Source organism: Notechis scutatus, chromosome Z (assembly GCF_049901735.1).
Source record: "Notechis scutatus isolate UNSWTSFEM ecotype Mainland chromosome Z, rNotScu1.2, whole genome shotgun sequence".
Classification (NCBI taxonomy): Eukaryota; Metazoa; Chordata; class Lepidosauria; order Squamata; family Elapidae; genus Notechis; species Notechis scutatus.
The window spans coordinates 53,460,590-53,478,456 of record NC_142025.1 but is presented as its reverse complement, the minus strand read 5'-3'; the positions used below and the strand labels follow the sequence as shown (position 1 = coordinate 53,478,456).

Sequence of the window (17,867 nt, the reverse complement as noted above, 5' to 3'; positions counted from 1 at the left end):
GTCAGAACAGTGTCAGCATATAAGACATTATGAGCTGGGATAGCTATAACAACAAAGCATCCAATGGGAACTGTTTGGTGATTAAGAAACAGAATCTGTTGTGAGCCATGTCAGACAGCTTGGAGACTGGGCGTGGCTTAGGGTAACTGGTCTGCATAAATATAGAACTTCTGTAATTCTGAGTTCTGGTGGTTCTGGCTTGTTTCTTGTCCATGTACTTGCTACCATGTTGTATGGATATTGTATACATGCATCATGTTTTATATTATTGTATATAAACAACTTTCTTCTATAAATGAATCCTGCTGAATTATGTACTTGTGTGCCAGTTGAATTTCTGCAAACTCTAGCACACTGGTCTTTAAATATCTTTTTATGTGATGCAAATTAGTGGGAATGTTGTTTGTTCGACTACTTCTGAGTTATGGTCTTCGGACTGTTTGATTGGTTGGCTTTTGTTACCGAGGCATGGTCTTTGGTTTTAAGTACTGTCTCTACGTGATGTAAATTAGTGTTGTTTGTTCAGATACTTCTGAGTCATGGTCTGGTTTCAGACTGTTTGATTGGCTGATTGTTGTTGAGACATGGTCTGATTTCTTGTGAGCTGATGGGTTATAGTTTTGTTGTGGTGTAGTAGTGGCTGTTTGTTCAGTTTAAATGTTATTTTTGGCATCATGGTTGATGCAGTTCTTTCATTCCTCAGTGACTAGTAGACAGGATTGATGTCAATATGTCTGTTTATTGACTTGTTGGTAGAAAACTAGACTTCAAGGAATTCTTGATTTCGCCTGGGTGATCCCAGTTAGGTCAAATTGTGGTCCCAGTTAGGTCAAATTTCCTTCTGAATCTTCATGGATGGACATGTGCCTATATATTATTATTACTATGGTTGCAGTCATAAATAAATGCAATATCCATTTTTACTGACTTCCTGGTAATTTCAGGCTTAAATGTTTGCAAAACAACCAGTGTACTAGGGAAAATTAATATGTGAAATAACATCTGTCCCAAAGGAAGCAATATACAACCAATCATTGAGCCAATGCTGTCTTTTGAGTACCACATTGTCAACTATTTTTTGAACCCAAAAATTTCCTCTTTTAAAGATGCTTAACTATCCAATGGAAGTGAAGTAATAATTTTTGTTTTATAAATAAATATAATAAATATCAATTAATGTTTAGATACATCTCTTTATCTACTTTATTGTATTGTTACAACAGTTTTATTATAACTTGTTAAATCTTTAATGCTAGAGAAAGCCAAAATACTTATGGTTACCAGGATACACTTCCATGTCAGCAAGTATTTTAAGGGAAAACCCTGCACTTTGGAGAAAATAGTACACTGTGTCCTCAAATAACAAAAAATCCTTTTTTAATCTTATCAAATTTTCTACACTCTATCTGCACTAGATCCGCCAACAAAAGATTTTTTTTTGCCAATTTCATCTTCAATGTTAATTAGCACAACTGGAGGAATTAAATATACTGCAAACTGTCTTTCTCTATTAGCTAACGGAAGGAGAAGGGGAATCCTACATTTGTAATTAGTATCAAACATGCTGATTCCAGAAAAGCCCATGAAGGCAAGTTCCAGGAAGAAAAAAGTGCTTTTCTAAATAATTTATTGAATTAAAAAAAGGAAGGATACATAAAATTTTAAAATAATGCAATAAAATAATTCAACTTCTAAAAATATTTTAGGAACGTAGTACTATAAAGAAAGTTGTAAGATAATTACAAGAAGCTATATTGGTATAAAAAGAGGAAAATATTCATTTATTTGAAGTAGGAAACTTATCAGTTTCATTAATTAAAATAACTGTATAAGAATCCTGATGGTGTATCACTACAGGAACAAGGCTCTGCAGCACATGCTTATTGCAAGGTCTCTGGGTTAATAAAAGATGGGAAAGACTCAAGTGTAACAGAATGATACATTATGTTTAACATTAAAAATGGCTTTCTTTTTCAGAGAAAACCTCTCATATTTATTTTAAATTTACAATTTTATCTCAAAAATGAACTAATTGTACAATATAGATATATAGGTAAAGAACAGAGAAGAGTGAAACTAATGGTAACAGAAAGAAACAAGTATTAGCATATAGCCTACTGTTTAGATATAATATAGCATACATTACATAGGTGAGAATAGACTGGGATATGGAAACTGGAGATAGGGGAAGCAAGATAGAAAATAAACTGATATGAAATGGTTTGCATGATGATAGTACATTCAGCAAATGCCAGTGGAAATGCTAATTCTTATGGAAAGAAGGAAAACAGCTGTGAAGTGAAATAAGAATGGGAAGAGGCAGAGAAATGGAAAATGGATATTGTAAGCATTAGAGCTGAGGGAATAAAAGAGCTATAGTTACAGTCATTTCTGGATTTATTTGATTCTTTCTTTTCTTTATAATGAATTTATTATGAATTATATTCCAGTACATTAATTTAAAAAGGCACTTATACAAGTCTCTAAGCCAGTAGTTCTCAATCTTGGTCTGCAGATCTCTGGGGGAATGGGAGGGCACTCTAATGTCACCACAGGAGGTATGCGAAGGCTTGAAGAAATGTTATGGTTTAAATTTTGAGTTAGTCTTGGACATTGTTCCTGGCCACAAAAAGTATTTAAGAGGGGTCTGTGGTAAAGAAAAGGTTGAGGACCACAGCTTTGGGCTATGGAATATTATTCAGATGTATGATAAATGTAGATTAAATTAGTTTATTGATGACTACTTAGTGACTCCATAGTCCATAGGTACTTATGAAACTAAGGTTTGACTTTACTAAATAGTTAAGCTTCATTGAACATTGCAATGATTAATTTTGAGTAAATATGGACAGAACTGTACTCAATTTTTATTGAGTTCTTTTACTTGAGACTATTAATGTTTTCATTTGACATTCATAGTATTACGAGTTCATGGAAGACAAGAATTCAATTACGTAACAGCTTGTTCTGAACTGGATATTCACATGCCCCCTTGTGGTGGAACTCAATCAATTTATTAAGATAAATGAGACAAGGACGATGCATCCATTAATTTTTTCTATGCAAATATATTATAAAATAATTATGAAGTTAAGATTAATCACTATATAACAAACATTTTGTAAGAACAACTTATAAATATGTTATCTAACCATAACAGATCAACAATTCAGTTCAGTATAAGGTTTAGAAAAATTTATAAAATACTTTTAATTAGGCTTCACTCAAGAAGCATATAATTAATGATTTTGAATCAGGTTTGGAAAAGTAATGGCAGTTACCTTATGCAGCTCCCTTGAATTAGAAAACTAGTTATTTTCTATTTTCATAAACACCCATGTGGTTTTTCTTTAACCAGAGATATGTTTGATAGGTTTTACTATTGTAAGATGCCAAGAGATACTTGTGAGAAATGAATGGCTATATAAATCATATACATAAAACAAAATAAAATAATATATTTCTATTCATAGCCTATACTATTGATGGTCTTATAAATAACCAGTTTCTTAATTTTTCATATGCATAGTTACTTTGATCTAGAGATTCATTTTTAGAAGTGGGAAGAGAATCCAGCAACTTTAAATTTGGAACAGAAAACTTGACCCCAGAATATGATATAAAGATATATTAGACTGAAACTTGAGAAACCCCTAATGGGGACCTATGCATACATATATGGCAAATGAACAAAATTTATTACTATTGATAAAATGTATTTAAAAATACAATTGGAAATGTTCTCAATTTCCAAACTCTGTTTTCTTTTCCTCACTAAAGCTAGCCTTAGCTTCATTAACATATTTTTTGCTCAGAAAATAATGGCTGTGTGCTGGATTGGGCCATGTGGAGAGGAGAGGCCTATCCTCTTTCCCTATCCCAAACTTCTGAGTTCTGGAGATCAAAAGGTGGGTAATGGGGTGGGGAAGAATCCAATAGCATGGCAAACAGGGCCAATGCCTATGGGAATCTGAAGTGGCATCTGAAGGATGGGGGTGAATAGGCAGGGGGAGGCATGCTGCAGCTTCTCTGAAGTTGGCCTTAAAGATAAACAACCATGGGGTGCTGCAGTGGATGTAACTTCAAGACATAATTACCTTTTTTTTGGGGGGGGGTGTTCTCTAAATGACTGGTCATAAGTTGACGACTACCTATATTGGATTTGTGGATGTAAACTCAAACACTGCCAACAGTTGTTCTTAGCCTTGCTTCCTTTTCTTTTCTTAGTTGGATACAATAAACAGCAAGAGAGAGAAACAAAATCAAGAAATTATGTTTTCAAGAAAGTTCTCATACTTTCTAGTTGAGAAATTTAGATATGAGGAGTTTGAATTAATATTGGTAAATATTTACATTCCTCCAAACACATCCCTGTATTATAACTCTGACTATTGGATATGTTTAGAAGTTATACTAGATGATATATCCATACTGTATCTTCAAGCCATAATTATATTGCTTGGAGATTTTAATGCTAAATTAGGTCCATCTTTGTGTGAGTTTGCTCAAAAGAAAGGATTCCCAAAGGAATTTCTTGACAATCATCCTCAGTGGTTTTCTAAAGTCACCAAAAGTAATATTGCTGGTCTGTTCCTAGTCTCTTCAATTTTTAAAGGTAATCTTCAAATCCTGGAAGATAAGCATAATAATTACATATACCCTTACACTTGCCACTCAATCCACTCAAGTAGCATGCTAGATATCTTCTGTGTTTCAAGATATAAAGTTGACCTCTTTTCAGAGGTTACTGTACATTTAGGTGATGAAAGTGATCATCAGCCTGTGAGCTTGACATTACAAGGTGTTCAGATTTAAGATCATATAACATGGCTGACAGATGGCTCACTAAAAACTTAAAGGTGATCCGACAGTCTTAAAACAGAGAATGATGTTAATTGGGCTATAACAATCTACCGTGTTTCTCACATAATAAGGCCGGGCCTTATTTTTGAGCGAAAAACGGCTAGGCCGTCTTTTCGGGGGTAACTTAATTTCCCCCTTTCATCCTCATCTAGAGCCCCCCGCGGGCAGCCTCGCCACCAGCTGCTCCTAAGGGGCGATCATGGCGAAGCGCAGAGAGCTCCCTACTCCCACCAAACATTTTTGCTGCAGACCCAAGACCTTTGGCACCTGCCTCTGTTGCTTTCCCTTCTGCCCATTCCACTGCCGTTTGGAGTGCCGTTGGAGCTGCTGCCGCCGTTTGGAGCTGCCTCTGCCGTTTGGAGCTGCCTCTGCCGTTTGGAGCCGCCGCCGCCGTTTGAAGCTGCCGCTTCCGCGTTTGGAGCACTACCGCTGTTTGAAGCACCACCGCCACTCCAAACACGGAAGCGGCAGCTCCAAACGTGACGGCGGCACTCCAAACGGCGGCGGCGGCTCCAAACGGCAGAGGCAGCTCCAAACACGGAAGCGGAGCCACCGCCGCCATTTGGAGCTGCCGCCGCTGTTTGGAGTACCATTGGAGCTGCCTCTGCCGTTTGGAGCTGCCTCTGCCGTTTGGAGCTGCTGCCGCCGTTTGGAGCCACCGCCGCCGTTTGAAGCTGCCGCTTCCGCGTTTGAGCACTATCGCTGTTTGGAGCACCACCGCCACTCCAAACACGGCGGCAGCTCCAAACACGGAAGCAGCAGCTCCAAACGTGACGGCGGCACTCCAAACGGTGCCGGCGGCTCCAAACGGCAGAGGCAGCTCCAAACACGGAAGCGGAGCCACCGCCGCCGTTTGGAGCTGCCGCTCGTAGTTTGAGCTGCCACTTCGCTTGGAGCTGCCACCGTGTTTGGAGTGGCGGTGGTGCTCCAAACAGCGGTAGTGCTCCAAACGCGGAAGCGGCAGCTCCAAACGGCAGAGGCAGCTCCAAACGGCAGAGGCAGCTCCAATGGTACTCCAAACAGCGGCGGCAGCTCCAAATGGCGGCGGTGGCTCCGCTCCGTGTTTGGAGCTGCCTCTGCCGCTTGGAGCCGCGGCGCGCCGTTTGGAGTGCCGCCGTCACGCTTGGAGCTGCTGCTTCCGTGTTTGGAGCTGCCGCCGTGTTTGGAGTGGCGGTGGTGCTCCAAACAGCAGTAGTGCTCCAAACGCGGAAGCAGCAGCTTCAAACGGCGGCGGCGGCTCCAAACGGCGGCAGCAGCTCCAAACGGCAGAGGCAGCTCCAAACGGCGGCGGCGGCTCCAAATGGCAGAGGCAGCTCCAAATGGTAGCGGCGGCTCCAAACGGCAGAGGCAGCTCCAAACGGCGGCAGCAGCTCCAAGGGCACTCCAAATGGCGGTGGTAGCTCCAACGGCTCTCCAAATGGCAAGTCCCCCCACCCTTCCCCCTATTTTGCATGTTTTAAACTAGGCCTAAATTTGGGGGAGGGGCTTAATTTGATTTTATGCCTAGAAAACATGCTGGGTCTTCCTATTGGTGGAGGCCGTATTGTTGGAGAAACACGGTAGTCATCTACAACCGACTGGCTATCAGTTTCCAAAGCATTCTTTAATCTTTGCAATTTGCTGAAGAAACATTTAATAATTAAACCCCCTGCCAAAAGTTTTCAAGTGGGTAGATCTTGCTGGTTTGATTTTGAATGCCAATTGTTAAAAAAGAAATTGAAGACAGCCATGACACTCACTCAGAGAAGTCCTACCACTCATATATAAATTGAGATGCTGCATATAAGAAGAGAATACAAAAAATAATAATAAAATTAAATAAATAAAATTAAAGAAAAACATTTTGCCATTTCAATCTGGTCAGAACTCAAGCTGGCTGCCAAAAGTCATAACTCAGTAACATTTGGGAAGACTGTAGCAGGTGTCCTAAAGGAACGGAGATTTGCATTTGATATACCAATATCTGCTGAGGATTGGGAGAATTATTATCAATGTAGATTTGCTTCCACAGAACCTGCAGAGAAATTGTTTTTAAGTAGTGATTTAACAAACCTTAGAACTCCTCCCCCTTGGAGATATAATCCATCATTAAAAGCTTAAAGAGCAATAAATCCCGAGGTGAGGATTTTTTATCAGTGGAATTATTTAAGAAATTTCTTGGTTGGTGGGGTCCGATATTGGCAGGTCTTTTTATACATATAAATAACACCTGCCACATACCAGATGGGTAGAAGATGGCAATAGTTGTCCCCATATAAAAAAGGAATAAAAATGATACTAGTAATTATAGGTCCATCGGTGTGATTGACATTGTAGCAAAAATATATGCTAGGTTCCTTTTGAATAGAATTGAAATCTGGGTAGAGGAAAACCATATCCTCGCAGAAGAACAAGCAGGTTTTAGACAAAGGCGATCTACCATTGACAACTGCTTTGTCTTAAACCATCTAATTGCCAAATATACTTATAAAAGGAGATCCCTGTTTGTTGCTTTTATAGAGAAAGAAGCATTTGATATGGTAAACAGAGAAGTACTATGAAGTAAACTGACATCTCTTAAACTAGAACCTAGACTGCTGGCTTTGATTAAAACCCCTTTATACAAATACCTGTTTGAAGGTGCAGTATGAAGTTAATGAGGCTCTGACTAACAGGATTCAGGCAAATAAAGGGATAATAACAGGATTCAGGCAAATAAAGGGACCCATTATTATTTAGTTTATATATCAATGGCTTGCCAGAGTTAATGAAGGATCCCATGGTACATATGCCAATGATCCTAAATACATACTGTAACTATTTGCTCTATGATGATATGATTTTATTATCATATTCACAAGTAGGATTATGTAGGCTATTAAGATTCAGCTCCTATTGCCAGGATAACTCCCTAATGATTAATAAATCTAAATAAAAAATTATGGTGTTTGGAAAACATCATCAGGGACATAGATGGCAATTAGACAATAAACCAATTGAACAGTTAATACATTTGTATATTTAGGCATAACTTTTTCCAAGACTGGATCTTGGGCTTGTCATCATCAATGGAGTACACTTAGAGCAAAAGCTTGTTTGAATATGTTGCTTAAATTAAGGAATCATAGTTACTCAGGGTCCTCAGCCCCATTAACTAAAGTATATAAAGCTAAGGTTACCCCTATGCCCCTATGGAGCAGATGTTTGGGGTCTATATTCTATACTCAACTACAGTACTAGAACAAACACAGTCCCAGCATTTGCTATGTATTTTGGGTATAGATCTAAGAACATCTGCTGCAGCAGTTAGAGATGAATTGGGAATTCATACAATTCATGCACTATCCAAAATTAGAGTACATAACTACTGGCACAAAGTCAATGAAATGGAGACTGATAGACTCCCCAAGTTAAGTCTACTAGAACAAATAAAATCATAATCACAATAATCATCCTGGATCACCAAACTAACAAATTTTGTAAGTAGCTGTGGCCTTCTTGTCTCTTCTGTAACAGGAAAACAATTTTAAAAAAGAGCTACCCAAAAAATTAAGGAAATAGAAGCACAAAATGATATAGCTATCCTTAGTAAGGTGGGTAACTTGAAATGTCTGAGCAAATACAAACATACTTTTGAAATAGACAGTTATTTGAAGTTACAACTGCCAAAACATCTTAGGGAGATATTTATGCAAGCGAGATTTGAACAGCTTAACACAATGGTCAGATATGGGAGATTCCATTCTATACCCTATAATGGATGTCTCTGCATTTGCGGAGTGGCAGAGGTAGAAGACCTGGCACATATCCTATTTGATTGTTCCCTGTATAAGAGGGTAAGAGACAGGTACCTTGGTCTATATACCAAACAAATAACCCATTGGGATCCCCATATCAAAACAACTTACCTAATATGCGGTCAGAATCTTAAAATAACATTTATCACAACACAAGCAAAAAGGTTCGATTGAGATTGGCATATCTGGGACTGATTGGGGTAGATTATAGGGGTGATACCGAAATATATCCTATTTTATTTATCTATATATTAAATTATTGTATTTTATTCCAATTTCATTTTAAACTGGATTTTATTCCAATTTCATTTTAAACCATATTTTATTCTAATTTCATTTTAAATTGTGTTTTATCCAATTCCATTTAAATTGTTTTTATCAGATTTTAGTAAAAATTTGTGTCTGGAACTCTGCACTTTGATATGGCCCAAGGACTAATCAATAAAGTAAAATGAAAGTTTTAGGATTGATTGGTTGCCAAGATTAAGGTAGTCAAGAAATTATATGTAACATGTAAATTATATATATAAAATATAAGAAATATTTAAACCTTGACTTACCTCTGCCAACACTACAATTATGATAAGTTCAGATTTTGAATCTGGGAAGAGTGCATTTACTTGTGGTGACATGCCAATTAGGATACAGTTTGTAATAACTGAGATTACAGTCATAGTTTGAAAAGCCATCTAAAAGAAACAAGGAAAAATGTATTTACTACAATCACATGTTCTGATACTCTTCTGTTTAATATTCATTCATACCTACAAATGGATAAGAATCTGCATAATTTCAACAATGATACACTTATATTGTTTTTGTTACTTTGATTGCCATCTGGGTGTTCTATGCAATTTGAAGTGATGATTATAATCTATAAAGCCTAAGTGACTTCTGGCCACATTAGCTGAAGAACCATTTTCTTCATGAGGAATTTATTTCCCTTGTTTAATTGACCAGAGAGAATGTTCTGGATTCCTCTTCCCTGGCAGATTCCTAGGTTTATTCAATGATACCCCACATTCTTTGAAATATTCCCCCCCAACATCTGTAGGGATCTGAGTCTTATTTTTCCATAATGCTATGAAGATCTGACTCATTTGTAGAGTATCTAAAATCTGAAATCATGCCACGGTTTTTTTAATGTTGATTAATTTGCAACTTTTTCTTGCTCTTAATTACAGTGTTGTTGTTTTTTCATTAAAGCATCTGCTTCCTGGCTTCTTTGCTGATGAGTGGGTGGGATCAAAATGTAATAGGGAGAGACATTCTATTTTATAATATAAAGAATAAAGAATAGAATAGAATAGAATAGAATAGAATAGAATAGAATAGAATAGAATAGAATAGAATCAGAGAGATCCTATCTATGAGAGCTGAGATCCAAGAGATTGGTTCAACTGAGAGCAACAACAAGGTGATTTGCTTATCTAATTTCTGTCTATCCTTTTATTTTTAAGTCTCCAGAATTTTTTAAAAGGGATGAGAAACTGCCCCAGCCCACTGCAATGAAATAATTATGTTAGTGGCCTTGTCTATGGAGATTCTCAGTCATCCAAGTCTGGTTGTCCCAAAGGTGCCTTTTTCAAAAGGCTACTGGACTTTCTGGTTTTTCTTTGCTTCTCATTCAAGAAGCTTCTTCAGCTCTGATTGGATGTTGGAGAATGGAAAGATTTATATTCCTTCCAGACAACTGGGCATTTGCATTCTTTTAGAGTCATTGAGGCCATTTGGAGGTTTATTTGTGTCCTCAGGGTCAACTGAGTAGTCCAAATAGTTAATCAATTATTAACCAATCCATTATCTTCCACTTAGAGACAAACAACCTACTTTCTAATAAACAATTTGGTTTCAGAAAAAAACTATCCTGCAATCTGCAACTGTTACACTGCAAAAACATATGGACTACACAACTCGATCAGGGCAAAACAATAGACGCAATCTACATAGACTTCTGTAAAGTCTTTGATTCAGTGGTACATGACGAACTATTAAAACTAAAATCTTATGGTATCTCTGGACACCTGCATAACTGGATAGAAGCATTCCTGTCAAACAGACAACAAATGGTCAAAATTGGAAACCTCCTATCAAATTCTGTACCTGTCAACAGTGGTGTCCCTCAAGGCAGTGTTCTAGGACCAACTCTCTTCATACTCTACATAAATGACCTCTGGGATCATATTAAGAGCAATTGCGTTCTCTTCGTTGATGATGTAAAGCTATTCAGCACCACAGATAATTCTGCTACCCTTCAAAAAGACCTTGACTATGTATCAGAATGGTCAAACAAATGGCAACTTCAAATCTCAACAAATAAATACTCTGTCTCACATTTGGCAAAAAAAAATCAGAAAATAAAATACAAGCTGAATAATCAAGACCTTGTTGATGATCCAAACTCTGTCAAGGACCCTAATCATCTCTAATGATCTAAGTGCTAGAGAGCCCACTGTAACAACATAGCCAAAAAGGCATTAAGAGTTGTTAACCTAATCCTATGTAGCTTTTTCTCTGGTAATATCACACTACTAACTACAGCATACAAAACATTTGCTAGACCAATACTTGAATACAGCTCACATTACGTATCTGATATTAACAGAGTAGAGAAAGTCCATAATTCTTCATAAGAAGAATTCTCCACTCCTCTACTCATTGCAGAATACCTTATGCCACCAGACTGGAAATTCTAGACCTAGAAAACTTAGAACTACGCTGCCTTCGGTGTGATCTAAGTATAGTATATAAAATCATACATTGCAATGTCCTACCTTTCAATGAATACTTCAGCTTCAACCATAACAATACAAGAGCACACAATAGATACAAACTCATGGTTAACCGCACCAAACTTGATTGTAGGAAATACGACTTCAGCAACAGAGTGGTCAATGTCGGGAATACTCTACCTGACTCTGTGGTTTCTTCCCCAAACCCCAAAAATTTTAACCTTAAACTGTCTACTATTGACCTCACCCCTTTCCTAAGAGGTCTGTAGGGGGTGTGCATAAGTGCACAAACGTGCCTACTGTCTCTGTCTTATTTTTTCTTTTATTTTTCTTATATGTATCCATGTATTCATAACTATGTTTATAGTTATACCTATTATCTTGTAAGCAATTGACAAATAAAAAAAAATAGATGAGGAGCCTTCTTGGAACTGCTGAAAGGACTGTGTTTTAGACTGGAGACAGATGATGTCATATCAAAAACAACCACTTCATAAACACATGGCACAACATAGGAGGACAAACCCATCAGAGCACGTTTCAGCTGACCATCTGCAATTAAAAAACAAAGGGCACTCTTGAAGACAGCAAAGTCCACATTTTGGACAGAGAGACCATTGGTTTGAAAGAAGGGTCAAAGATGCCATCTATGTCAAACCTGAACAGACCTCTCTCAAGAAAGGAGGAGGGATATGACAACATCTATCTCCAGTCTATACCACAGTCCTTTCAGCAGTTCCAAGAAGGCTCCAACCCATTTGCACCACTCAGGTAAACCTGAGCACATAGATAAACCTCCAAGTGACCTCAACAACTCTCTAAAAGAATGCAAATGACCAGCTGTCTGCAAGGAATATAAATACTTCCATTTCCCACCATCCAGTCAGACCTGAAGAAGCTTCTTGGATAACAAGAAAGTCCAGTTACCTCTTAAAAAATATGTTACTGGCCACAGTTCCCCAGGTCTTTACTGCTAAAGAAAAAAAAAGGAGGGGGGAGAGTTAGCAATTTAGTTTTTGGGGAACAAAATGGTCAACCTTAACTTATATTTGATTTAATCTTCTCACTGCTAACTTATATTTGATGTAATCTTCTCAATGCTAACAACATCTATAAAGTTTAGAAAGCATAATTATTTACATGAATTACATGAATTACCTGCCATACACCTATATTTGCAGCAGGCTCTGAAAATGGGCGTTTAAAAACACTGCACATTTTTAAGGCATCGGAATACATCTCAGTGATGTTGTTTAGCACAGCAAAAATAGCAGCCAAAGGGTAAACGCACGAAAAAAGGCTCACATAACCAAACTGTAAGAACAACTCCAAATAATCATCAAAAGTACCCTGAAAAGAAAGACAACATTTTATTAATATTTTTTAGATTAGAGGAAGCTTTGTAACACCTGGCAAATTTATGTACATGGCTAATTAATTGGAAAGATAAATGCGGAGCATAAATTTAAAATGATATTATCTATTCTAATTTATTGCTGTTTGAAGTCCAATTAGTCATATTATGTATTCATTTCACAGGAAACAAAAGTATCAAGACATTGTTGCATGAAAGAATGTGTACATCTAATACTATGAGTCATCCAATTTGATAATTTTCTTCCCCAAAGTACAAGTACATTCATCATATTTTCTATACTACATATATTACATTATTATCATTATTGTTAAACATAACGCTAAATTAAATACTCTTAAAGAGCTAATGACAAATATGGGCTGATCCCCAAAATTAAGTTTTTCCATTAATGACAGCCATTGGGCCAACTCTTCCTGTTTGTGACCAAGGGGAAAAAAATGAAGAAACAAAAGAAAAACTGACAAATATTACAATTCATGTCTGGATTCATGAGGGCATGTATCAAATTTTATTTGCTAGGTGTAGACAAGACCTGTACACTTACAAAAGCAGGTAAACTAGATGGAATTTTGGATTAAAATAGTGTAAATTATTATATTCTAACCGAATTCTCCTGGCATATCAAAATCCAAGTATTTTTATAATCTACAGTTCATAAAACAGACTAGCTTTAGGCACAATTAACACAAACATGGCCAAGCGTTTTTAATAGCATGTTTTATAACAGAGATTGCCAAAATTACATATTTATGTGACTGAATAAACTTGGAATTAAATCTAGTAGGATTAGAAGAAAGGAGAGATAGCTTACCAAGTAAGTATCCATTCCTCTTTCCAGATTAACTTGTTCAAATAAAGACATGTCAGTATCTATCTGCAGTGCTTTCACCTTTTTCTCTACTGTTTTATTCCTTCTCTTTTGGAGCCAATAAGGCAGCGCAGCTTCCACAAACTGATTAAGGACTTGTGAAGTTATTAGTAAAGTTGCCAAGCTCTTTAAGAAAATTTAAAAACCAAATTAGAAAGTGCTTCAACATCTTTTATATGTGATTGATATTGTTTAGACAGATCAGACAAAATTCAGAAATAAAAGGTTTGAAAATAAAAAAAGAACATTATAAAGTACAAGCATTCGTAGACAACTTAGTATTTATTTTAGAGGAACCTCTAGAAACGGGACCCAAATTAATAAAGAAAATAGAAGAGTTCAGTGAGGTGGCAGGATTAAAAATAAACAAGGAAAAGACTAAAATACTGACAAAGAATCTTACAAACAAACAGAAAAATGAAATGATGGAAAAGATGGACATCCAGATAATTAAAAATGTTACATACCTGGGAATTTGGCTAACAGCAAGATGTACATCCATTAAAGAAGACAACTACACTAAATTAATACATCAAATAAAGATAGATTTGGAAAAATGGAGAAACCTACAGTTGTCGTAGGTTGGAAGGATAGCCACAATAAAAATGAATATTCTATCAAAACAGCTTTTCTTATTCCAAGTAATCCCGATAAAACTAGGAAAAAAGTTTTGTGAGGACTTAAATAAATCGATTTCAAAGTTCATCTGGCAAGGCAAAAAACCAAGAATCAAACTGAAAATGGCCAAAAATGGGGGTGGGTGGGTGGGAGAGTGTTGGACTACCGGACTGGGAGCTGTATTATCAGTCTTCAGTGCTCACATGGATGAAGGAGTGGATAAATTTGAAGAACAAAAGAATATTGATATTAGAAGAACATGACTTACAATTGGGGTGGCATGCATTTGTATGGTATGGGAAAAGTAAATTACATAGATACTTCCAAAGGCACTATATCAAGAATGCTCTGTTGTCAGTATGGGGGGAAAAATCACTATATGAAAATACTGGTCTGGTTATCCATGATGGAAGTGCTAATATACCCTTTAGAATTGAAAAAAATTGTAAGGTACAAAGATAATCTAAACAAACAGGGGGACTTAAAATCAAAACAGGAACTAAAAAATCAGGGAACTGACTGGTGGCCACATGTTCAAATACAAATGAGTCATAAGAAAGATGCAGAAATATATGGATTTTATAAGGAACCCCTAGAATTGGATCAGATATTGTTAGGGATAGATGACAAATTAACAAAGAAAAATTTATAATTATCTATTTAATTGCAAAATGGAAGAACATGTAAAAGAAACCATGATTGTATGGGCCAAAAATTTCAGATATAACATAGAACTAGACAATTGGCAAAAACTGTGGGAAAGGAACTACAAATTAATGATGTCAATAGCATGCAAAGAAAATCTGAAACAAAACGTTCTATAGATGGCATTTGCCAACAGCGAGAATGGCAAAAATGTTCCAAAAAATATCATCAGAGTACTGGAAATGCAAACAGGTACCGGGGTCCTATTACTATATGTGGTAGACTTGTCCAATGGCAAAAAAATATTGGTCAAAGATAAAAGGGTGGTTAGAAGAAATGATAGCACAACAAATAGATTCAAAACCAGAATTGTTCTTACTAGGTATACCATGGGGGAAATAAAACAAAATAATTATATACTTAATGCAACATGAGCGAGAATCACACACGCACAAAACTGGAAAAATATACCTACAGATGAAAAGGTAATAAAGAAAATACTAGAAGGAGCTGAAATGGACAGGTTAACAATGAAAATTAAGGATAAAGAGGAAGAGTATTATTTAACATGGGATTTACTGTACAAATGGTTAGAAAACACTTTGGCAGAAAAACAAATCTAGTCACGTTGCTAACTTCAAAAGCAAATACAAAAATTTATGCTACCAGATAATGACTGAATGCACCAATTATCACATTAAACAAAAGGAAAACCTTCTATGCACCAATTCCACCTGCGCTTTCTACAATTTTGTAAACAACAAACTAAAAGAGTCAAGATCCATCCCACCCCTGAAAGGACCTAATGGTAAAGACTGCAACATCATTAAAGCCAACGTTTTTAACACATTCTTTGGATCAGTATTTGTAAACAGCAATGGATCATGCCCAGTATTTCCTAGTCGAACCACTGACAACTACAATGATCTAATACATATCGATTTTACAGAAGACAATATTGAAACAGCACTATACAATCTAAAACCGTCTCTATCTATTGGACTGGACGGAATATGTGCCTACTTCTTAAAAAAGCTACCCACTGCCATAGCTGAACCTCTAAGCATAATCTTCGAAAAATCCTTCTGGACCAGCTCCTTGCTAAACCTATGGTCACTGGCCACGGTCATCCCCATCTTCAAAAAGGGAAACCCCAGCCTAGTTGAAAATTACAGACCAATATCTTTATGCTGCATCACCTGTAAAGTTATGGAATCAATTATTAACCAATCAATCATCCTCCACTTAGAGACAAACAACCTACTCTCTAACAAATAATTTGGTTTCAGAAAAAAACTATCCTGTAATCTGCAACTGTTACACTGCAAAACCATATGGACTACACAACTCGATCAGGGCAAAGCAATAGACTCAATTTACATAGACTTCTGTAAAGCCTTTGATTCAGTGGTACACGACAAATTCAAAATTGGGAGTGTCCTATCAAATTCTGTACCTGTCAATAGTGGTGTCTCCCAAAGCAGTGTTCTAGGACCAACTCTCTTCATACTCTACATAAATGACCTCTGTGGTTATATTAAGAGCAACTGCGTTCTATTCGCTGATGATGTAAAGCTATTCAACACCACAGACAATACTGCTACCCTTCAAAAAGATCTTGACTATGTATCAGAATGGTCAAACAAATGGCAACTTCAAATCTCAACAAATAAATGCTCTGTCTTACATATTGGCAAAAAAAATCAGAAAATAAAATACAAGCTGAATAATCAAGACCTTGTTGATGATCCAAACTCTGTCAAGGACCCTAATCATCTCTAATGATCTAAGTGCTAGAGCCCACTGTAACTACATAGCCAAAAAGGCATTAAGAGTTGTTAACCTAATCCTGAGTAGCTTTTTCTCTGATAATATCACACTACTAACTACAGAATACAAAACATTTGCTAGACCAATACTTGAATACAGCTCATCAGTCTGGAACCACATTACGTATCTGATATTAACACAGTTGAAAAAGTCCAGAAATATTTCACAAGAAGAGTTCTCCGCTCCTCTACTCGTTGCAGAATACCTTATGCCACCAGACTGGAAATTCTAGACCTAGAAAACCTAGAACTACGCCGCCTTCGGTCCGATCTAAGTATAGTATATAAAATCATACATTGCAATGTTCTACCTGTCAATGAATACTTCAGCTTCAACCATAACAATACAAGAGCACACAACAGGTACAAACTCACCAAACTTGATTCCAGAAAATACAACTTCAGCAACAGAGTGGCCAATGTCTGGAATACTCTACCTGACTCTGTGGTTTCTTCCCCAAACCCCCAAAACTTTAACCTTAGACTGTCTACTATTAACCTCACCCCTTTCCTAAGAGATCTGTAAGGGGCGTGCATAAGCCTGTCCTATTGTTTCTTTTTATTTTTCTTATATGTATCCATAATTATGTTTATACTTATACCTGTTATCTTATAATCGCTTGACAAAATAAAATAAATAAATAAATAAATAAATAGAAGAAGTTAGTAACGTTATGATTAAAGATGATTAAGAAAATAGAAGTAAATACATATATAGAGATATAAGCATACACACTATAAGCAAGATTACCACTGGACTATATTTGACTATAGATTAAAGTGGTATAATTATTAGAATAATGGTTATAATTACAGTGTATAGTATTATGTATATTCAAAAGAGATTATATTGTATAACTATGAGAACAATGGTTATAATCAGGATCTATAATAGCATGCATTTCCAAAAGAGACTTGAAACAGACAGTACACGCTTTTTGCTGTTGGGAGTCGCTGCCGCTGGAGCGGCCCCAGCCGCTGCTACGGGAACAGTTTACTGCCATCGCCCTCAAAAGGGGGCAACCGGACAGGGAATCCGAGGGCAGTGCTCGTTGCGTGCCGGAGGCGACAAGCCCCGCTTCGGGTGGACGTGTTTGCCCAGAGACCCCGGACGAAGCAGCGGCAAAGCTCCGCTGACATCCGCGGGCAGACAGGCGA

General features: G+C 36.9%; 1 protein-coding gene across 8 annotated transcripts in view; it reads right to left on the bottom strand.

Annotated features, from left to right (window-relative positions):
• Nucleotides 1–17,867, bottom strand: part of ANO10 (anoctamin 10) — a 205,550-nt gene that overhangs the window by 69,843 nt on the left and 117,840 nt on the right. For all 8 annotated transcript variants that reach the window (XM_087946111.1, XM_087946113.1, XM_087946115.1 and 5 more), the window contains 3 exons: nucleotides 13,561–13,743; nucleotides 12,530–12,721; nucleotides 9,200–9,328 (listed from right to left, as the gene is read on the bottom strand). In XM_087946111.1, the coding sequence (XP_087802237.1) occupies nucleotides 9,200–9,328; nucleotides 12,530–12,721; nucleotides 13,561–13,743 (504 nt within the window). The remainder of the gene's footprint in view (nucleotides 1–9,199; nucleotides 9,329–12,529; nucleotides 12,722–13,560; nucleotides 13,744–17,867) is intronic.